This window comes from Plectrocnemia conspersa, unplaced genomic scaffold, assembly GCF_051122295.1.
Source record: "Plectrocnemia conspersa isolate PC_06_02 unplaced genomic scaffold, ASM5112229v1 ptg000009l, whole genome shotgun sequence".
NCBI classification, from domain to species: Eukaryota; Metazoa; Arthropoda; class Insecta; order Trichoptera; family Polycentropodidae; genus Plectrocnemia; species Plectrocnemia conspersa.
In genome coordinates this window covers 15,723,163-15,747,416 of record NW_028277173.1, presented here as the reverse complement: position 1 = coordinate 15,747,416, position 24,254 = coordinate 15,723,163, and the positions used below count along the sequence as shown (strand labels likewise).

The window sequence follows — 24,254 nt, the reverse complement described above, 5'->3', positions numbered from 1 at the left end:
GTAGTTAGTTCTAAAGAACAATTCTTGTTGAACTAACACACATAGATAAAAAGGTAATTTGACAGAAATAGTAGAAAAATACACACGTATGAAATGCAATTAAAAACATTTCAAAAATTATTAAAATATTTTTGAAGTCAGTTTTCTTTGGTTTTATTTCAACAATGATGTAGAAGAAGATTGGTAGTTTATTTTCAATTTTTATAGTCACTATGAAAAATTGTGAGTACTGAATCCAAAAACAGTTTGCTGTTAACTGATACGCCAAAAAATCCTACTGCAATAATTTTGTGAATAAATTGAATGCGAATACTTACCGGAACGTATATACCGTGTTATTCGAGGTGTGAGTGTATGTGTATTACGCTTATAAATACCCCTGTATTATACCGCTAATGTTTTATAACACTAGTTTGTGTTATTTATTTCACATTGTTATCGTTTTGTGGTAAATAAAATAAAACTATTATGCAAACTTATTATAATTAATTGCAAATGGTATTTTTGCAGGGGAGCTCAAATTATGCACAGCTATTATATTATAAGACCGTTTATGTATACGCTATATACTAATTTTACTGTTGATAAACCCGCATAATCGTTCGGTCATTGCAGGGTTATCAACCTCGAGTTTGAACGAACATAAAACGAACTGTTACACGCAAACTGACTCAGTCGCTTTCTGGACCATAAGAACGATAGGCGTTTGTGTTGTTTATTCAATTATAATATTTTGAGTGAAAGCTTAAAAGTTCCATCATCAAAATGTCGCTGGTTATCGTGCCTGAAAATCTTAAATATGAGATCAAACCGGACATGGAGTGTCATCTTGGAAAGTTGACATTGCAAACTATGAAGAGGTTCAGACAAAAATTATTTCAGGTTATTATTTCATTTATATTTTTAAATGGTATTGTTGTATTATGATATAATTTTGAGACATTATTATGTAATTGAATTTTTTTATTATCAAAATAGATACGCCTTGAACAAACATGCATACGTGCAAAAAACTGAAATCTAACTTAAGCATTTATCACTTCGTTTGACTATTTATAGGAAGTATTTTTCTAGCAAGATCTACGTTCTCGTGTGTATTATTGTACTATACAAAACCGGTTTGTTTAGCATTGCATGTGATTCATCTTTGCTAGGTTTCTTTTGAACTGTTTTTTTACTTAAACTACTTCTAAATAATAGTTTGTTAATTACAGAAAAAAAAACCATTGCTTATCTGTTGTAGCATAAAATGTATTACCATAAATTTTAATAATAAAACAAATTATATTCCACAACCAGCAAATAAACAGAACAGCATCGTTTATTTTTCTTTGTACACGAAGCCCTAAGATACTTTCAGTTTTTTTAACTTTACTTTCTAAACTGACATAAAGTTAACATTATTATTATCTGTATATTTATTATTATAAATATTATAAAAAAATGTCAGCATTATATATTTAACATAAAAGTATATTGACAGTTATGATAAAAATTACAGTAAAAAAATATCGTTGATGTTATGATAACAGCTGATTTCGGTGATTGAGTAAATTAATTTAATTAAATTATAAAGTTTATAAAGATTTTTTTAATGTATATATAATACATATTTAGAATTAATATTTCACATATTCCTTTTTATTATTTCTCTACTACTAATAATTTAAGAAACACCAAAATTTGTGTTTAACAATGTATAGTCAACTTTTAAAAATATACAGAAAACTTTTATTATACTGGCACTAATTTGGTAATCCAAATAAGCATTTGCAATAATTTTAAAAGAGCAAAAGTTTCAAGTCAAAAATTAATGTAATATGCGATTAAAAAAAAACTTTTTTTGTATGTTTATATAATATAATACAATAGTCTTTGGATAACAAAAAACAAGAGTTGTCAGATCAGTCACACACATCACAACTAGAAAAATCTTTGGGACGTTTTAGAATATCTAAGAAAAAAAATTAGTCTGAAAAAAGAGCTCGCACTACTATTAAATATTTTATCTTAAATATTCAACTTCTACAAGATTTTTTTATTGTCAGTATTTATAGATTGTTTTTTTAAATATATTTATTATAATACGTGTGTTAAAAATATATACTAAAATTATAAGCCATAAATACTGTTACTACTAATGAATAAGTTTTTGAATCTGTAGATCATGGATTTACAACAATATATTTTTTTAACAAGTATATGTACATCATCTGTAGTAAATTATAGTAAATTACGTACTACCTGTATAAATTTAATATTTTAGCAATACAATTATTATAGCTGTTTTAGTGCGTTATCTTAGTAGGTAATAACATTGTTGACACTATTTGACATATTGAGCCGTTAAGATAACTAAAATATTTATTCGTTTATATATTTTTATTTGTTCGTCGCAAATAGTTTTTATTTTTATTGTATTTTATTATATTAAAAAGTTAGTTCTATTTATAGTATCACAGTTATTCGATTGACATATTGATGGGTTCAAAAATGCGTTAACTATCAAAGTTTAGCAGCTAATTAATAATAACGATTTAGATTTTTATTCCCGGTAATTTGTTGTCATTCTAGCAAAATATATAATGATTTATGCACTGCAATAAATATCATCCTTAGCTATTAAAATAAGCAATAAAATCTAACACACGTAGATACACAATTTACCACATAGATTTATATATTTATGAACCATTATATTATTAATAGCATTTTTTAAATAACAGTTAAATAGACAGATATTTTATTTTATTAAGCTAATGCAACCTTAGCCTTAATTTATCAAATTTTCACACTACATATAGGTAATTGGATCAGGGCAAAATAAATTTAATTTACATGTATTTGAAACACTTGAGATTCAATACCAAAATCTTACTATAAACAATAACCGTATTAATAAATGTCGGTACGGATTTTTTTTATTAAATAATATATCTTGTTTATTATATAATATATGATTTTAAAGAATATTTAAAGAACGATATTAACGTTTTAGATAAACTTCACAGACGATTCATCTGAAACATTTAAATCAGTGAGGCTTAGGAGTATACGCTTAGCACAAAAAATGCAATCGCGAAATATTAAGTTGGGAGACATCATCATGGTTTGTGCACCAAATCATAACGACGCCTGCATTCCGATTGTGGCCTCGTTATATCTGGGAACTGCAGTATTTCCATTGGCTGAGAATCAAACTTTAGGTATGAATTCATCGTTAACCCCTATTAGCCAAAAAAACTGGTTATTTTATATATTTTTATTTAATATTGTAGCTGAATGGTGTCACAACATAACCCTGGCCAAACCAGCAATGATTTTCTGCGGAAGTTCCCAAACCACTGTAGTTGAAGAGGCTGTTAAAAAAATGGGACTCAAAAAAGTCGAAATTGTAGTCTTTGGTAATGACGATCATAAATTTACAGCTTTTTCTAAATTTGTAGAAGCAACACATACTGAAGAATCTTTCGAGTAAGTATTTTCAATTATTAAATGTATGAACCAATTATGTATAACGACGTTGTTTGTTTTCGTTAAACTGTAAAGATTAAAAGTGATTTATTTTTTAGAGTGACAGAATTTAACCCTGATACAACTACTGCTATAATATCTTGTACAAGCGGATCCACTGGATATTCTAAAGCAGTTTGTCTAACTCACAGACAGTTGACTCTTGCTCTAAAATTACCGTGGTAGTAATTATAAAAAATATTATTTCACACACGCACACACACCAACACATAATCACCAGTCATATAAATTATATTCTTTTATTAACTTATGACTCATCGCTACAGACAAATATGACTTTCTAGTTTTGCCTACGTGACTTTTGTGGTAAGATAAGATTTATATATATAAACAATAAAACCGCAATATAAGTGTAAAATGACCACAAACCATAATAGTAATTTAGATTGAACGACACATGGGACCTTCTAGGAACTTACTTAACATTGGATCTTAGCAGTAATAAGAGTAATAAAGTCTAGCACGAATGTCCAAACAGTTGTAGCTAAAATATTAACATTATTTATTAAATAATTAACACAATATATGATTAAAGTTTGTTGAACGTCGATTGGTGTTATGTCAAGAGTATAATAATACTTTCCCTATCATTAACAATAGTAGCTTTGTCCATGGCATATAAATAATTGTTGTTTTTTAAATATTATTATAAATGTGCGTGATTTATGCACTTCATGACATGTCAATAAGTCAATGTTTGCTTCCCACGCCTTAATTAAGGCATTCACTAATAATTAAAATTTAGAAGTACTCAATTAAATTATTTGGCAAAAGTTTAAAGCGCTATTTTACAATCTCTATAATATTTTAATTAAAGATTTTAAATGTTAGCTTCATGTAATTAAGTAAGCTCATATTATATAAATTTTGCCGTAAGTGATATATTTATCTCTCATAGAAAAGTGTAATTATTGTTCTTAACTTGTTGTTTTTACATATTCTAGCCGTTTTTGAGCTAAGTTTAAGTGAATTTATAATCTACATTTGATCTTTATACATATGATTTAGAAATAGATTTTTTTATTAAAGACAATATTGTATTATTCATTCATGGCAATTCAAGTTTAAATTATCGCGTGTATAGATGATTTGTATAAAGCGCAATGGCACAATTGCAGTGTCGGTTTATCAAAGTGGTTCTATTGTATAACTAAAGACGTTATGTGGGTCAGATGGTCATATTCTATGTACAGCTTAACTCAAAAAGTAATAATCAAAATAATTGAAAAAAAAATATTTTTATTATTAATAATCTATTGAAATATACGGATATTTATTTTGATAAAAATCTTTTAAACATCTTCCTTCACTTTTTTTTAAATTGATAATAGATGTCACTATTTAATTTTTATTAATTATATTTTTATTTACAGAACTGCTTCTCTGAATGTCGATGAGCTTGCTCGAGAGCTTGTTTTAAATTTCTCTAATTTATTCTGGATATCTGGATGCATATTAGTTCTATGTTGTTGTCTTTATGGGCAAACTAAACTACAGTCATCATTACCTTTCAATGCAGATAGTGCAGTTGAAGCCATACAAAACTACAAGGTATTAAAACATATTTATATTATAAACATAATTATATTATTTTTTTTATTTTAAAGTTTTAAATGCCAGTTTTTAATTTGTTTAAATATTGCTCATTTATTTTTTTAATTGTTACTTTTACACTGAGAAAGTTGCAGCTACTTCATATATACTTGTTAGGCACAAATAAAAACGCACCGGTCATCAACCTGAGGAATTTATTTTGGAATCTCTCAAGAATATTATATATAGATATGGAGGGTGCACACCAAATCTCAACTCCATAAGACCACGAGCTATATATTATAATTATGTTTTTCAATGATAAGCCTGTATTTAATCCTGTGAGCCAGTACAGCCCCAGATGTTTCCTGTTGTTCCAAATATGAATTTTCCAGGTCAGCTTTCTTCGAGATTAATTTCAAGATATTTGGCTGAGTTTTCTTGTGGTATCTATGATACATTAAGGGATACCGCAGGACAAGTATTTTTGTTCAGAGTAAACGTAACATGAGAGATGATCTTGCAGTCTCTTCGATGCTATTTTTGTGTTAGTATCAGGCGCCATTATTGTAGTGTCATAAAAAAATATATCTGAGGAGATTCTATCATGTATAACAAATACAGCAACGGTTCAAGAATGCTACTCTGAGGCACACCAGATAAAATTTGCTACAGTTTTGTGTTTATTTTGCAGATCTTAATCTTTTAGGTATGCTTAGATTGTTAAGAAGTTATTGCGTATAAGAATTTTCTCCATTTTTAGAATAGTCCAGAGTGCCATACATTGTCAAAAGCCTGGGTTATAATCTATGAATACGGCTGAGCATTTTAAATCTCTATTGATATATGTTGCCAACCTATGCATTTACTTGATTGTAGAATGTTTATATTAAAAGTCTATTTTTAAAATAATACATAAAACATTTATGTATTATTTAAAAAAAATTAATTAAACAATTTATATTATATTTTAGCCAACCATGGGAATATTCGGAGTTTCCATCACTTCAGAAATACTTAATTATCCGTACATTGACAGCATACATTTGAATTGCTTCAGAAACATCATATCGATCGGTACTTCATTACCCACAAAATTAGTGGAGAAATTTCACGTAAGAAGCTTTATAATATTACTTAAAACATTGCTTTACATAATTTTCTATAATCGATTACAGAGTCTTTCTCCGAAAACTATCATACAAGATTGTTACGGGATGACCGAATGCTGCGGAGCCTTGACTGCCGTTCCACAAAATGTTAAAGCCACAAACACATGTGGTAAAGTTCTCCCTTGGATCGAATGGATGATTGTTGATAGAAATACAGAAGAAAAATTAGGACCGAATCAGACGGGAGAATTGAGATGTAGAGGACCTACTTTTTTTAAGGTAAGAAGCGGCGATTTGTTACTTGTTTTTAGAATACATACTAAATTACAACTGCTTATCTGTACAATTATTTTTTTTAAATCAGATGGCCTAGTTGATATATTTTTTATCTTATCAACAACACACCTTCATTTATGCTTTGTATTCGTAAGTTTAATTAAGTACTTATTTTACTTTTAGGAATACCACAATGATCCAGAATCAACGACCAGAGCATTTACGCACGATAGATGGTTTAAAACTGGAGATTTAATGTATTATAACGAAGAAGGATATTTGTTTTTCGTCGATAGAGTCAAATATGTGTTTAAATATTGTTCATATCAGGTATTTTCTTCTATTTATTAGCTAGAAAACAATGAAAACTCAAAATATATCGGGTAGAATTTTTGATATCTTACAGTTAAATTAAATTCACTCATTTATATAAGAAATCTGATCATCTAATATATATGTTTATCCTTAAATGATATGTGTGACTTTTTAGTTTATAGCATAGTTATACCTACACCTAAATAATATAGCAATTTTGTGCGTCAAAATCAGGTGCGGTTTATTTTTTTGACACGAACGGTAAAACACGGTTATTATAATTAATTCACCAAAGGGTTAATGATTATCTTTCTATGTTTTATTAGGGTAAAACTTTTCTGCAGTTCTATATTTAGAATAAAACGATCCCTAGATTTTTTTTGATTGACTAATCACTTAATACAGGTAAACCCAAGTATGTATTCCCCGATTAAAAAAATATTTTAATAGCATTAATAATATGAATCATGAGTACAACATAATTAACCATCTCCTAATCCTTTGATGTTAACGATGTATTTTTTATTGTGAAATGCAGCTTTTAGAAACCTTTAATATGTACATAAATAGAGTACATTTTTCTTTCTTTGTCACACCACATGTAATGGTAGTCTTTCTCCATAGTTCAGATAGTTCAAATGCAATATATAAGTAATTATATATTTTATTTTATTGTCATTTAAAGTAATGTTTTACTTTTAATACCAGATTTGTCCATCTGAAGTCGAATATGTTATAAATAAATTGGACGGAGTAATGAAATGTTGCGTGATGGGAAAATCTGATGGTTTTAACGGTGAGCTTCCAATGGCATTCGTAGAGAAAACACCTGGATTGAACGTAACTGCTGATGAGATTAAAAATATAGTTAAAGGTTAGTAAATATACAACAGTGATATTTTTCATTGTTTTCTACTATAGATAAAACTTTATTTTTAGATACTTTAGCTGATTGGAAACAACTAAGAGGAGGTGTAGCTTTTATGGATTCTCTGCCGATTACTTATTCGGGAAAAGTCGATAGAAAGCTTCTGAAGACATTAAAAGAAACCGTCAAAACTGAATAAATGTGTTGTTATTGAGATATATTGTAGATGTATATGTTTGTGATAACTATAGGGATAAATTAATTAATATTTTATAAATTTACTATAATTATACATTATAAATAATTTTATTGTATTGTACGAAAATAAAAATAATTCAAGTATTATATATGTTTTGTTTTAATTTGAAAATAATATGACAAAAAAAACATAAGAATAATAATTTATATTAAAGTAAAAGACGTGTATTTAGTGCTTCAAGGATATTTGGACACGGATTAATAAAAATAGTACGTATTGAAATCCTTACTACATCGTATATAAATATCCTTATACTGTTACTACTAAAGTTATTTTTTAAATATCTAAAAATAAAAACTAAATGGCTGTTGTAAGAAGTATAGCATTAAATAAATACTTTTGAGACATCTCCTTAATGAAAATTAAAGCCTTATTCATATAAAAAAATGTTTCTTCTCATCACATTTTATTTATTACTAATTTTGATTGTACCTTTGTTGCAATGTCAAATTCATTACATTTTGTAACTGATTGGCACATTAATGTCTAATAATTACATTAATTAACATAATTAGGTAGCATCTTTAACTGGAGAGTTATTATTAGTAAATATAATATTTATTGTAATTAAATAAATATATTATTCATATTTTTTAATCTGTGGTTAACAAAACGCAATGACGTGCATTTTTTACGTGGATTTTCCAAATGAATACAATAGTATAAATAATTACATTGGTTCAAAATGTAATCACTATCTTAAATGATCCATCTCCGTTTTATTCTTACGAGAGATGATAATCCATTTATCTTAAATATTTGCACAAATCTGTAAAAATAGATAATAAAATTGGACATCGACCGATTAAGCTATAATATGTAGATATGAACATACTATATATAATTTGAAGTCTTAATACGATTTTCTCTGCTGTAAATATTGATTTATACTAACATCTCCAGGTGCTGAATCAAATGGGTTTAATCTTCTTTTTGCCACAACATCCTTCTTCAGAATCAAAATGTTCAATATGTCTCAGGCATGGCGCTATTGCGAAGATAGAAAAACGAATTTTTATCTGAAAATCATCTTTCACACGTATGTGATAAAAGTGGTACAGTGAGGGTAATAAATGTTATTATATTATATTATATTATTAAATTTTTTATTCTAAAAAGCGTATTTAATATTATTATATTGAATAATGTTAATTCATCCATTACTAAAAACTTAATAATAGTAGTAGATAAAATATAGTATCACACAATCATCTTATCTTAGACTAACCAAAAAAAACAAACTATTTTACAGACAATAATTTTTGTATTGTTCCTAGATATCAAATATATAGCTTTGTATTTTTTAAGATTAAATATACAGGTGCATGTGAAGTATGATACAATAAAGGTTATCGTAGTTTTTAAAAGTAAATAATTTTTCCATGAAGCATGATTCTGTTTATGTCTATGTATGTTATAATTGTATTTGTTCAGTGTATAAAAAATTGGCTATTTCAGCCAAATAAATTATTAAAATTATATAAATAAATAAATAGAATTTCTTACAGTTTTCTAAGTAGCAGTAAAATCACTAAATCCCAAATTGATATTTTTCGTCAAATTGCGTTTCGTTTTGCCTTTGCGTTTCTCAAAAAAATACGTAAATCTTTTCACGACGACACAATGCGTAGGAGCTTGAAAAAAATATAAACAAACAAGTCTGACTGAAAATAAAACACTATTAGTGGAACAAATAAAAATTCTTGTTCCAATCGTAATCCGTTTCCGACTGAATAATACTACTGAATATGGAACAATCTTAAATTTACATACTAAAATTTATAAAATGAATTACTTAAAATGTTTGTATTTAAAAAAAACACTTAATAGTAAATGCTACGCATTTGGAAAAAAACCAAAACAATTGATAACTTAGATAACTAATCAATTGATCATCAAAAATATAATTGATTTTTTAATTATTTAAGCACAAAGTTGCGCAAAAAAATGATAACGAAACACAGATTAGGGCGACACTATATATATATTTCGACTTTGAAACTATTAGCGTTATATTGTGTTTAATTTTCATTGAAATAATATTAAGTGAATGTCTGAAAAATGGACGCTCACATTAACCGTGAAACGAACGAGTTGGTCTGCGAACCAACATTTGAACGCCATTTGGGAAGGCGACTTTTAAATTCACTGCAGGAGAACAAGGACTCATTTAATCAAGTAATAATACAGCTTTGCGTTATGTTTAGTAGTTTTGTCAATATAAAAAATCTATCACATAATAGCTCTTTTGAGTGCATTCCAATAAATTTAAAACTATAAATATATTCAGTAATATAAAGATAATATTAAATGAAAGTTTTTTTAAATCTGTGTATTTTTAAAATATTTGTCAAAATTAAAATCACTGACTCTATCTTTTGTTTATATTTTACGATTCTGAATTAAGACCTCACCAATTAGTTGAAGAACCATTTTTTAGATTTCCAGAAATGATTTTTAATTTTTATTATTGCCTTAATCATATTACAAGCCACTCACTGTTGTACAATTTAGCAAACAAGCAGTAAAACTATGGCATGTTTAGTGTTATTTTAGATTTTCTTAACCACTTTTGTTTAGCATTAAGCTAAATATAATCTCATCAGTTCATTACTTTATCTTTCTCATAATACCAATAAAAATATTATCAATAAAAAATTTTAGATCGAGATTATATCAGGAAAACATGAGACCCACGGTTCCGTACGCTTGAGGTCAATTAGAGTGGCTGAAGCGATGAAATCAAGAGGCATAAATGTAGGCGATATGGTATGTCTATGTGCAGTGAATCATAATGACACCATTCTGCCCATAATAGCCTCAATGTTCATCGGAGTCACCGTCACAACTCTAGCAATCAGCTTGGATGCTAGTACGCTATTCAAATATGGCTTATCCAAACTAATCGATTGAATACTAATTAGGATTATATTTATAGTTGAATTTGAATACATCGCAAAAAAGATCAAACCCAAATTGGCTTTCGTCGACCCAGATTTTGCCCATCTTGTAAAGGGGGTAATAAAGGACCTTGCTTTAAATACTGAAATAGTCGTTTTCGATAGAGATTTGGGAGAAGGGTTTACGCCATTTTCAGAGTTTCTTAAACCATTCAATGGAGAGGAAAATTTCGAGTGAGTTTTGATTTTTCTGTAACTAAAAAATCATTGTTACGTCGTTTATTAACTGTTTGTTTCTTAATGTTTAGATGTAAAGATTTTGATCCAGATGAGACTATAGCTACAGTATTATGCTCCAGTGGAACAACTGGACAACCGAAACTAATAGCCAGGACACATACCAATAACGTAATTAATACAATAATACCGTGAGTCAGCACAATAATTTAAAACAAATTAAATATCATAATAAATCTGATTTAATATTGAAATTTCATTTACAAGAATTCTATATTTGAATGACGAAAATTTGAAGACTTCGGCAATATTTTTAAACTTTTCTGCAATGGATTGGGTAACTGGCATAAATGCTTTTTTAAGTACATGTCTCTTTGGAGGCACACATGTACATTGTAGAGAGCCATTTTCATCAGAACTCACAAAATATGCGATTGAGACCTATAAGGTAAGATTGAAACATTCTAGGACAAAAATTTCATAGATTGAATGTAGCAAATTATTATTTTAAACGATCGTTTAACGCCTATCAGCATGCATTTTTAAGACAACTTTATATAATAATTTAAACTTTATTTTAAGATTAATGATTAAAAAATAATTAACAAGAGCTTGAAGTCGCTCGTGAAACAGAAAATTGTTAATATTCATGAGATCATTAAAAAAAAGTAAATTAAAAATAATATTGACTTATATAAAAATATATTTTAATTAAATAGTTAAAAAATATATTTTGTATTTATAAATTATATAAAATACAAATAATTAGAGAAGGAGGATATCTCTAAAAGAGAGTTAAACAAGAACAAAGATCACCTAGAACAGATATTAAAAATTTTATAAAAATATTTTTTCAGCCAGAAATCACTTTCTTGTCATCGGTATCCATCCACGCTCTTAATAAATATAAAGATTTAGACAAAATTGATTTTTCGAGTATTAAATTAATTGGATGCGGTGGTAATGTTGTAGATGAAGGTGCTATTAAAAATATTACTGTAAGTATACAGTATATTATTATGCTGCGAAGTTATTTTTAACCTTTGAATATATTTCAGCGATTCCTTCCAAATGGTGAAATTGCTGTCGGTTATGGTTCTACTGAAGTTGGAGCTATAGTATTTTGCCGAGGGTACTACAAAGGATCGATAGGAAAACCTAATCCTTGGATTAAATGGAGGGTTGTAGATTTAGATACAAATGAAGTAGTCGGTCCTAACACCCATGGCGAATTGCGTGTTTTATCTCAATGCATGTTCAAGGTTACTATATTATTATAAATAATATGAAATAATTATTTATATAAAAAAAAACGGGGAATGCTTGTATTACATAGGAATATATCGACGAACCAGTAAAAAACCTCGAGTGTTACGATGAGGCAGGATTCTTCAAAACTGGAGATATTGTCTACTATGACGAAGAAGGATATTTTTATATTATTGATCGAATCAACGAGATGATCAAATATGGTCCACATTTTGTAAATAAATATTTTAATTACTAATACTTCATAATTGTTGACTTATTTTATAATATTGACTTATTTATTTTTATAGATTTCTACAACGGAAATCGAAATGTTGTTAAATACTTTGCCAGGTGTACTTTATTCTTGTGTCGTTGGAGTACCTCATGAAACACACGGCCATCAAGCGAGAGCATTTTTGCAACTTGTTCCAGATTCAAAGCTAACAGTAGATGAGATATACACATTTGTTAGAGGTACATACTTATATATTATAAATCTAGGGTATGAGTAAGAAGTTAAGGGGACAAATTCTGAGGTGTAAATATTCAAATACTGAATATACTTGACTGCTTTTAACTAATTGTTATTCAAATATTCGATTCGTTGAGTATCCGTTCCTATTTCTAATGGAATACTTTGAAATTTTAAATTTTAAAATCAGCAAGAACCAACTTTTTGTGTATCACAAATTCACAGCAACGCAGGTAGTAATTTTTTTCGTTGTACTCAACAGTTCAATTGTGCCTTTTTTCTAAAAATATCTTCTTTTCTTTATGGTTTTTATATAATGGCAATGGTCATAATAACTTATAGTTTATAAAATAAACTTTTTTACTGCCAAAATTCCATAAAATATTCATATTTCCGAGTAATTATTGTGCAGCCGTCAACTCTTTGGTATTATATTAAAATATTTTTTTTAAATCAATACAGATATATTCTAATTTTTTATCTTTTCATTGTCAGTTAAAATTTAATTTAATCTTAGTACTGATTTAATTTTGGAAAACACACTACTAAATTATTTTTTAATTGAAACAAATAGTATTGATATTTTTATTGCTATTTTTATAACATCTTAAAAATTTAAGAAAATTTTCTAAATATTTAACGATAAAGCGAAAAGTTTTTTAATTGTAATACCTAGATTCGGTCATAATTTATAGCGTCAGACAATGTTTTCGAAAATCTGTCCCTTTTCGTACTACGTGCTCCAAATGCGGATTTGAAGCAAAACTTATATTAAAGAAAAACGAATATTCAAGAAATCTTCAAATTTCTTGAGATATAAAAAATCATGATTTTGCATTTTTATGGAAACATTATTGAGAAGAAACACTACTGTAATAAATAATATAACTGTTTTATGATTGAGAAAGTAAAGAGTTCAGGTTTCATAAATATAAGCAGAGTTTATAAATATAAGCATATATTTATAAATAAGCAAACACACAATTCCGATAATGCTAAATAATGTTTTGGAGATATCACATTTCACTGCGTATGATAGATAGCGCTGTGTGTAAATCAGTAAATTGATTGTAATTGGTTTTAAAGCAGGGATTCTCAACTTAAATAAATGTTATTTTGTTATATATTTTTCCAATTGGTCGAGTTTTTATGTACACTTATCTTAACGGATGCAAATAGAGATACACTAAAAACTATATTTTAATTAGTAGTAAATCTAGCAGGCATATACAGTATATATATATACAAGTGTAATGAACACGCACTTTTTAATTCGCACACTAAACAATTAATCTATATTTTTTTCTTGATGTAGTATATAATAGAATTTCTGTAATTTCTAACAGTTATATTAATTCTTGAGAATCATCATGTTTGAGATAAATCATTCTTAACATTTTTAATTAATAAATAAAATATAATAAATGCGAACATAATATGGAAAGCAACGTTTTGATAGATGCACTGCCGATGATGTGTATAATTAGTGGATGGATGGAGACGGTGTTAATTGAACAATAATTGGGCCATAGTGGTTTATTGAAATTTATAGAAGAGTTACATAGTTAATAAATGTTATGAATGAGATCGGCGGGAAAGGCGCCGCCGGTCGTCGTCTTCTCGTCGTACTCAACTGTGTTGCTCTTGCTGCTGCTGCGTCAGTTTTACCGAGTAAAAGAACGGCTTTATTACATTTTTGGTGGATGAGTGGCAATAAGACACAGATTGGACGGCTGCAGTATTAGTTTATGAATATATAATATTTAGTTTAATGTTGTTTTGAAAATATCGATGGATGAGGCGCCCCCGGACGTAGTCCATCAAAGAATATGTCACCATTCTTCGCCTTCAAGTCAGTATTAACCTTTATTAAGAGCTCTATTCTATAACAAAAAATCAACTCTTATCTTTAAAACAAACTATATTGCAAGTCGCATAAAAGCTCGTATAGGGGTCCGATTAATTGAATATAAAACTTGTTTTAAAGCAAACTATTTTTTGCGGGCAAAGAGCCGCCATTTTTTAAAAATAAATAGGCCCCTAAAACTATGTGATTTAGTATGAAAGTTAAGAACTAAATTAAGTTTTGTACATAAATATCTACAATAAAAATAATGGTTATGACTTTAGGGGGTTTTGAATTTAAACGCCAGATTTTATATTAATGTTATGCAAAACAACTGTATATGTGGACTACTGATATAATATCAGAATATGTACATTTATGTCGGATTTATTTTACTTACAGCTCATTTATCTGAACCAAAACAATTACCTGGGGGAATTTTCATCTTGGATAAACTACCTTTAACGCATACTAAAAAAATTGACAGAAAAGTACTTAAGAAGTATCCCGTAAATACTTAATATTCATGATATGTTTTTATGTGAGTATTAAATCAATAGCAATAAAATAAGATAAAATATGATGTATTGTTATTATAGTAAACCAAAAATGTATTATTTCAATGTCTATTTTTATGTATATATATTATTATGTAATAAAAGTTTAGTTCATTATAAAACGTTTTTGATTTAACTATTTTAACCACTAAATAACATAATGATAAGGAAATTTTAAATTAAAAGTAATTTACCTATATGCAGATTCTTGGTATTGTAAATGATAAAACATTATTGACAAACAAAAATACGTTTTACGCTAATTGACAAGACAGGTTATAACTTGGCTTGTGTCACGTTTATATATATACATATATTGCATTCTCAATTGACATTACTAGTCATTGATTGTTTATAATCAACGTCAGTCGATATCCGACTATCGTACGGATAGCGCACGTTTTACTAACGCAATCAACAAAAATGGATATTACGTTGGACGAGAAAAATCGCAAAATAATCACCGGGCCCAAATTTGACGGACACGTTGGGAGAAGAGCGTTAGAACATTTGAAGAAGAACAAAGATGGAATACACCAGGTATTAAAATTATCTACATAAATCTAAAGACGATTTATTTAGAATTATCTAAATATTAAAAATGTCTATAATACAGATCGAAGTATCGACCGGCGAATCTGAGACTCATGGGTCTGTGCTATTGAAATCCGTGCGTCTTGCTCAAACATTAAAGTCTAAAAATATTGCGGTGGGAGACGTGATTTGGAACTGTTCTACGAATCATTTCGAGGCAGGTCTGCCTTTAATATCATCTACATACATCGGATCCATTTTTATAGGTTTGGCAGTGGGCATGACTTATGGTAAGTTAAGTATTTTTTTATTTTTTTGTATAGGTGTGAGAAATTAGTCTTATCTTGATGTAAATGATAACTGATAACTGTCATATACATACAAAACTTTTTATTATAATTATCTTAATATTGATAAATCTGTAAAATTAAATAAACAACTGATAAATGTAAAAATGTTAGCTTAAGAGAGATAATTTAATATTTTGACTGCTTTGTATTTTTTAATGTATAGATAATATTTTGTAATTTATAAATAATAGGTATTTTATTTCGATGACCTCGTTTGATATGTGTACATGAATAAGAGTAAAATGCTTATTATACTTGGTTTAGTTATTACTTAATAAATTATATGCTTAGGTATTTGAATTGACAAGTCAGGTATCGTATACCACGTGTCTGTAAGTGTACATATCTATATAAAGAAGAGAAAAAGTAGTATTTTTTTAAGATTTACCTATTAAATATATTTCATTTTAAGTTTAAAATAAATATATAAAATATCAAATATTGTATTTATAGTTTTATAGTTACATGCAAAAATAAGAAAATATTTAAATAATATATTTAATAACATACTGTGTAATTTTATAAAATGCAACAATATTATAATCACACATCATGATCGATTATGCATATTTTTATTATAAAATAAATCAGTTTTTTTATAATTATCGAGCAGTTTAGGTTAGATAAATATTTTTCATAGGTTTTATATAACTTTTCGTGTGGTTATACTAATGTTAAGTACTCTTTATTAATTACTATAAAAGTAATAAATTAAAGTTTATTTCAAGTAATTATTAATTATTATATATGTTTATATTAAAATATAATAAATATTATTTTTAGTGACATCTATGATATTCCCTTTTGAATATATACTATTTTGTAAAATTAAATATTTTCACAACATATACATAATGACATCTATGATTAAAAAATATTATTTATATATGTGGTCATGTCATTTCTTATATATATTTACAATTTGTTATCATAAAATAGCAATAATTTAATAATTTTAAAATTAATTTAATTAAAAATCAATTTAATATTCTATATATATGTTTGAGAATAAAGCAAACTTTGCTAAACCTGTACAGCTAAACTTCAAGCTTAAAATTTTAATATTTCTGCATATGTTGAAAAGAAACCATTAAAATGAAAATATTTGACATTGATCGTCATATGCATTTACTTTAGTCATATATATGAATTTAGCATTGCAAATTTATACACGATTATTATTATTATGTTCCTTGAAAAAAATACTAAATATGTATGTTATAAATAGCAATGGAATTTATAATACTATTCTTAGGTTTAATCTGAATTATACGCAATAATGTATTATATGTTACACGATTTAAGTCAGTAAATGTATTAAAATTATTAAATGAATATGAACTTTTTTACAGCCGAAATAAAGCATATACTATCTTTAGCTGTTCCAAAAGTAGTTTTCACTGACAAGGAAATGATAAAGGTCATCAAAAAAGTTTTGGATGACGCCGAAATAGATGTGAAAATTGTTGTTTATGGAGATAAATGTGACGATTTTAATTCGTTTTCTGAATATATCGAGCCAACAGGCACAGAGGACAGTTTTAGGTTATGTATTTACTTAATTATGTTTATTAATAAAATATTTTTAGTAGACTTAATTAATTATTTTATAAATATAATCACTAGATTATTTAAATATTTATCATATTCAATAAAGTTCAACAAGCTTTATTTTTACAGGTGCGAAGAATTTGACCCGGAAACGACAATAGCTTTTGCATCATTATCCAGTGGTACTACTGGAATGCAAAAATTAGTATCAATGACCCATCAAACCATAATTCTAATAATAAGATTACCGTATGTTTTAATTTTGCTACGATTTAAATAAAAAACTTTTGCTCTAATAAGCTTATATGATAATCATAGGGAGCTTATGGCGAAAAATCGACAACCTTTTAAATACTACATGAATTTTTCACCAATGGTCTGGATTACTGGCATTATATCCGTACTATATTCTTGCTTTCTTGGAAATACGAGGTTACAAAGTAGGAAGCCATTCAGCATTGAACTAGTAAGGAAAGCTATAAATGAGTATAAAGTAAGTTAAATAATATTATTATCATTTCAACTACTGTTCTTGAACTTTTTTATAACTAACCTCCCTTGGACAAAATATGAGGATCTATGCCATTAAAGGTTTGGCTTTCTAAGCTTTGACTAGGACACGTATTTTATCAACTTGCTTTTCGAGAACAAATTAGACCATTCTAATAACACACGATTTTATCAGTCTTTTTGCATCAGCTACGTTACAAAACATCTCACAATCATGTGAGATGTTTTGTAACGTAGATATTTACCTAATGTTTTTACAGAAGTAGGCCTAATGATATCACTATGGATAACTTTTGAATCTAAAAAACATGTACTTAAATTTTTAATATAAATTTATAATCCTTGTATTTTTTATATATAATATAAACATTTATATAACAATTTATAATAGAAAAGCAAGTCACAACTCTACATATCCTACAAATTAAGAACCACTAATTTATATCATGTTTATGTATTTTTATCATAAGTAATATTATTTTGTTTATTTTAGCCTGAAATAGGTTTCTTACCTCCGGTTGCATTGTCAGAGTTAAAAGAATATCCTGAGTTGGATAAAATAGATTTTTCCTGCTTTAGAAATTTGATGACCGGTGGTTGTAAAGTTAGCGACAACTTGGTGGATCATTTCAGGGTTAGCAATCATATTAATGAGTAGTTGTGTATTACAGTTATTATTATATAACAAAAATATTTTAGAAACTTGTCACGAATGGTATAATTACTATACCTTATGGCACGTCAGAAGCTGGAAGCGTTAGTGCTAATACCTCAAACGTTGGTTATTCGGTAGGGAAACCAGCACTATGGATTCATTGGAAGGTTGGTTAAATATATTAATATTAATAGTATAAACACATATATACCAAAACTGCTACTAAGTTAAATGCATGTAGTTAATGATGGAAATTTCATGGACAATAATTGTATTTTTAATTTATGATTGATATTTATTTCATACCATGATATTCCATAATCAGACTAAGTGTGCTTAGGATATTATTATATTTTCATTGCAGATTGTTGATCCTGACACTGAAGAAAGACTTGGTCCAAATCAACATGGAGAGATCCGCGTAAAAAGTCAAATAATGTTCCAGGTTTGTTTTTTAGTTACTTGACACACATAGTTTTCGTATCATCTAAATTTAATAAATAATCTTTCAATCAATAATCAATCATCGATGTTTATGGTAAAGTTTTAAGAATCCTTATGGAAAATAATTAATTTTTTTTTACTATTACACCGTTGAAAACCGGATATATAAATAATAAAGAAAAGTTGAGATGCTTGCCAGTGCTTTTTGCAACAAAAAGACACACGTGTGATTCGTAAAATTGATAAATTAGTGATAAATAATCAATAAATTAACCTAATAACTCTAAGTTATGTAAAAAAATTAAAAATTATAAATTTCCCGGACTAGATATTAAATGAAAAAAATGAAATCTAATGACTTTTACTTCCTATCTAAGATACTGAATGCGTGCATTAGGGCAACTTACCTATAACACCTTCAATTCATCCAATTAAAACAATCTAAAAATTAAATTTTAAATCAAATAAGAAACAATACCTGGAAAATAGCCAAAATTCATCCAATTAAAAACCCGAGAAAAAAGATCCGATCAATTTAGGTCCCATTAATCTAGTTTATTCTTTTTAAAATATATACTTATCTTAAAAGAAACTCACAGTCGTTTATTTTAAAACATCTATTACTACTTTATTAACATAGATATGTGTGTAGCCATTCATTAGTCATATAACAAATACATTTACAACACTAAAACTAAAAAAATTCAATTCAAGGGTTATTATAACGATCCAGTTTCAACAGCTAATTCATTCGATAGCGAAAATTATTATAAAACTGGAGATATTATGTACTGTGACGACGAAGGAAATCTTCATTATGTTGATCGTTTAAAAGAAATTATAAAATATCGTAACTTTCAGGTAAATAACGTTTGCAAGAAATTTTACTATTTGACGCGTTGATTATTAAGCATTTCTTTCGTATATATTTTATAGGTATCTCCTGTTGAAATAGAGATATTGATTTGCACTTTACCCGAAGTGATGGCAGCCGCTGTAATTGGTTATCCCGATACAACGAGTGGAGAACTTCCAATGGCCATCGTTCAGCTATTTCCTGGTGCCAAAATCGAAGCTCAAAGGATTAAAGATTTGGTGAATGGTAAGGTTTGATCTAATTTTAATGTATTGCTTATTTCTAATAAAATCAAATTTTAGAGAAACTATCGGACAGTAAGCAGTTAAGAGGAGGTGTCGTCTTTATGAACCAGTTACCGATGACCCATTCCGAAAAAGTTGATAGAAAAGCACTGAAAAAAGTCATAGCTCAATTAAAAAGAGAATAAATGTTAATCAAATAAATTATGTTATATATTATAAATTACTTAATTAATTAGACTACTGTGTTAATAATTTTATCATCTAATTAAACCATTGATTAATCATACTTTATAATTTATTTTCGAACAACATATTTCATAAATCGTTTTATTGTGTAATCTTAATAGGCACAAATAATTATTTTTACACTTTACTGCAAACGATAAGACTTTTATTAGTTTAACTGTATAAAATCAAATTGTATAGTTGATTCGTGAGCTTTGAATTATTATTGCATGCCATTTTATTTTTTACACTGAATAAAATTATTATTGAAAAGAATGGAATTATTTTTTGATAAAACAAGTGGAGATATAACTTATGGAGACGACTACGAATTCCATGTCGGAAAAAGGATAATACAAACTTTGAGGAAAAATACATGTGGCATACACCAGGTAATTTTATTCAGTATGATTTATGCTTTTTACTTATGTATTAATCTTTATTTATAATGTAGATAGAGATAACAAGTGGTATGAGGGAAAGTCATGGTTCTGTCCTATTAAAATCTATAAGAGTAGCTGAAGCTTTAAAATCTGAGGGCTTAGTTTTGGGCGATGTAGTTTGGATTTGCGCCAACAACCATTGCAATGCTGCTTTACCTCTTATAGCATCGACTTTTATTGGAACGATTCCTGTTAATCTTGCAGTTGGAATGACGTATTGTAAGTAATACTACATCTTCCAACAAAGTATTATGTAGTATATAAATACATTTATAAAGGAAAAATAACAGATTATAATTTATAGATGAACTCAAACATATATTATCGTTAGCCACTCCAAAAATAGTTTTTACTGATTCCAACATGAGAAATTGCATCAAAAGGGTATTGAAAGATGCCAGCATTGATATAGAAATTGTCGTATTTGGAAATGAATATGAAGATTATACTCCATTTTCAGAGTATATTAATCTAACTGGAACAGAAGATGTGTTTGTGTATGTATTATAAATAATAATAAAACAGAACAATCGTTTGATAAAAAAATATAAGGCTATGATTTGATATTACAATATATTATTAAAACCAGGTAAATTAATCAACGTAAGAGTGTTTTATATTTAAATATAATTTAATTGTCTCCATCATGACTCGTGTGTTATGTGATTTAGCTTTTATTTTGGTTTATTTACAATAAGATAAGTACGATAAAGTTAGTTTTATTGTTAGACAAACACACATATTTAAGGCACAACAAAGTGAGGTAATTAGTCATTATTTTTTATTAAATTAGATATTATAGTAGATGTAATATATACAGATGACAGGCATTTTCAAGACGTAAATAAAATTACGTCATTCAAATATTCTAGTTTGTAATGAACCATTTTGTAGAAGGACAACTACTTTGATATAAAAACTTGTTATTGTACAGTTGTGAAGATTTTGATCCCAAAACAACTACAGCTCTGATAGCATGTTCTAGTGGTACTACTGGAATGCCCAAATTGGTTTCAATCAGTCATCAATCTGCAACATTGCTGGTAAAAATACCGTATGTCCATTTAGTTTATTTATTTATTAATAAAATAGGTAAGCATTTTATAAACGATTTTATAACTTACAGAGACGCTATGAGTAAATTAAAAATGGGGTCATCAGTTAAGACCTTTTTAAACTTTTCGTCAATGTATTGGGTAACTGGAGTAATGTCTATCTTATTTTCATGTCTCAATGGAACCACAAGAATACAATCATACAAGCAGTTTAGCGCTGCACTGTTTAAAATAGCCATGGAAACATATAAAGTAATTATGGAACGAACGTAAGGTTTTGGTATTGCAATATAAATTAAAATTTTGATTCAGCCTCAGAGATGCTACTTGACACCCAGTGCTGTAGCTGAATTGTATCGATATCCAAAATTGTCAGAGATTAATTTTTCAACCTTGGGTTCAATGATAGTCGGTGGCAGTATGACGAGTAAACACTTAGTAGATCATTTCAGGGTATGCAAATATTAAACAAATAAAATAAAATATTTGTTAAGGGTTCCCGAAACGGTCAATTGCGATATGTTGACGTAATTTTCGATCATTGGTGCGTTTACAGAGCTTCAATTGCTCAATTGGTCGCATCAATGAGCATCAATCGTGTCAACATTGACCGTTTTAGGGACCCATTACATACATACATGTTTCATATTTAGAAATTACTGACAAATGGTATAATTCATTTGCACTATGGTTCAACGGAAACTGGAAACATGTGCTCAAATTTAGAAAACATTGATTATTCTGTTGGAACTCCATTACCGTGGGTTAAATGGAAGGTATGTTAATAATATGAGTTAATACTAAAATCAAAATATTTATAAAACATTTTAGTTTGAGATTAATTTTGACTAAGTTAAAATTCGCCATGTATTAAAGTGCATTTAAAATACAGGTCGTAGATCCTGATACAGAAAAAAAACTGGGTCCATACGAACACGGAGAAATGCGAGCAAGAACTCCATATTTATTTCAGGTTGGTTAATATATTTTTAAAACCTGATTTAATATCCTAATATTTATATTGCAATTATTATTTTTTAATATTTATTTATAGGGTTACTATAATAACCCTGAAGCTACAGCCGCTGCTTTTGATAGTGAAAATTATTACAAAACTGGTGATCTTGTGTACTACGATGATGCAGGAAAGATATATTTTGTAGACCGCATTAAAGAAATGATCAAATATAAAAATCATCAGGTATTAATAAAATTTAATTACATTTGTATAGTTGATTTATTTAATGCTTATATAAATTTATCTAGATCACTACAATTGAAATTGAGCAATTAATTTGTAGTCTGCCAGAAGTTTGCTCAGCAGCTGTAGTAGGTCTTCCCGATCCTCAAAATGGAGAACTTCCAATGGCTTTTGTTCAATTAGCGCGTGGTGAAAAAATCACTGCTCAAAAGATCAAGGATCTTGTAAAAGGTTAAATACATAATATTATATATTTAATTATAAAATATTATTTTTCTTATATATATTTTAAATTTCAGATACCCTTTCTGATTGTAAACAATTGAGAGGCGGAGTTGTTTTTATTGAAAACTTACCGAAAACCTATGTCGGAAAAGTCGATAGAAAAGCTTTAAGAATCTTAAAGACTCAAGTTCAAGGCGAATAGAAATAATACTATGTATATATATTTAATATATTATTTTATCTATGCATAAATCTAGGTTATTAAATAAATGCAAAATTCATTTTAATAGACTAGATAATGTTGTTTATATATTGGAATGTGTTTTAATGACGTAAACAGATTTCTAGTCAGTGGTTTTCAAATACAAATATAAAATAAATTTAAATCAATTTATTTTTAATGTGATCAAATACAGCTCAAAAATAATTGATGCTAATATAAAAACATATACACAAGGATATATTAATAATTATTTAATAAACTTGACCCTGTAGCGTTCATAATCAATATTGCACAATACATATTTTTCATTATATTTTTTTGTATTATAGATCATATGTATGTATTAAATTAAATTATACATCATAAAATAATGTTCTAAGATATCTTTATTTATATTACCTTATGTATGTATCAGAATAAAAATAGTCTTACTGGACTTCTCTTTATATTTAAATAACGAAGTCCGAATTCTTTCAAAATCTATAGTTTCCTATGTATTGTCTCAGGCATGCGTCTTTTCTCATACAATGGATTGTGATTTGAAAGTCTTAGGTAATTAGTGGTTTTTGTGCAATAT

General features: G+C 27.5%; 2 protein-coding genes across 2 annotated transcripts; both read left to right on the top strand.

The window, feature by feature from the left end:
* The first annotated feature begins 101 nt into the window (after positions 1-101).
* On the top strand, positions 102-23,949 carry LOC148232040 (uncharacterized). Its single transcript, XM_088191210.1, has 32 exons — positions 102-882; positions 2,999-3,206; positions 3,279-3,474; positions 3,573-3,692; positions 4,908-5,085; positions 6,042-6,182; positions 6,246-6,458; positions 6,639-6,785; positions 7,479-7,644; positions 7,710-7,834; positions 15,512-15,700; positions 15,777-15,984; positions 17,397-17,589; positions 17,725-17,844; positions 17,914-18,088; positions 18,599-18,739; positions 18,805-18,927; positions 19,125-19,205; positions 19,919-20,065; positions 20,141-20,306; positions 20,363-20,478; positions 20,788-20,922; positions 20,985-21,192; positions 21,278-21,470; positions 21,908-22,027; positions 22,100-22,280; positions 22,341-22,481; positions 22,682-22,804; positions 22,921-23,001; positions 23,083-23,229; positions 23,295-23,460; positions 23,529-23,949. The coding sequence occupies exons 1-32, from the start codon at positions 766-768 to the stop codon at positions 23,654-23,656; spliced, it is 4,893 nt and encodes a 1,630-aa protein (XP_088047336.1). The 5' UTR covers positions 102-765; the 3' UTR covers positions 23,657-23,949.
* On the top strand, positions 9,923-15,255 carry LOC148232041 (luciferin 4-monooxygenase-like). Its single transcript, XM_088193347.1, has 10 exons — positions 9,923-10,075; positions 10,562-10,769; positions 10,836-11,031; positions 11,106-11,225; positions 11,302-11,482; positions 11,892-12,032; positions 12,093-12,296; positions 12,371-12,517; positions 12,594-12,759; positions 15,006-15,255. The coding sequence occupies exons 1-10, from the start codon at positions 9,959-9,961 to the stop codon at positions 15,122-15,124; spliced, it is 1,599 nt and encodes a 532-aa protein (XP_088049473.1). The 5' UTR covers positions 9,923-9,958; the 3' UTR covers positions 15,125-15,255.
* Positions 23,950-24,254: the final 305 nt, after the last annotated feature.

Bases quoted from the DNA above. Each gene is read 5' to 3' on its own strand.
- LOC148232040 (XM_088191210.1), top strand. From the start codon at position 766: ATGTCGCTGGTTATCGTGCCTGAAAATCTTAAATATGAGATCAAACCG. The intron at 7,835-15,511 runs TAAATGTGTTGT...AGTCATTGATTG, and splicing joins AAGAAACCGTCAAAACTGAA to TTTATAATCAACGTCAGTCG. The intron at 18,089-18,598 runs GTAAGTTAAATA...TGTTTATTTTAG, and splicing joins AAGCTATAAATGAGTATAAA to CCTGAAATAGGTTTCTTACC.
- LOC148232041 (XM_088193347.1), top strand. From the start codon at position 9,959: ATGGACGCTCACATTAACCGTGAAACGAACGAGTTGGTCTGCGAACCA. The intron at 10,770-10,835 runs GTACGCTATTCA...TTATATTTATAG, and splicing joins AGCAATCAGCTTGGATGCTA to TTGAATTTGAATACATCGCA. The intron at 11,483-11,891 runs GTAAGATTGAAA...ATATTTTTTCAG, and splicing joins ATGCGATTGAGACCTATAAG to CCAGAAATCACTTTCTTGTC.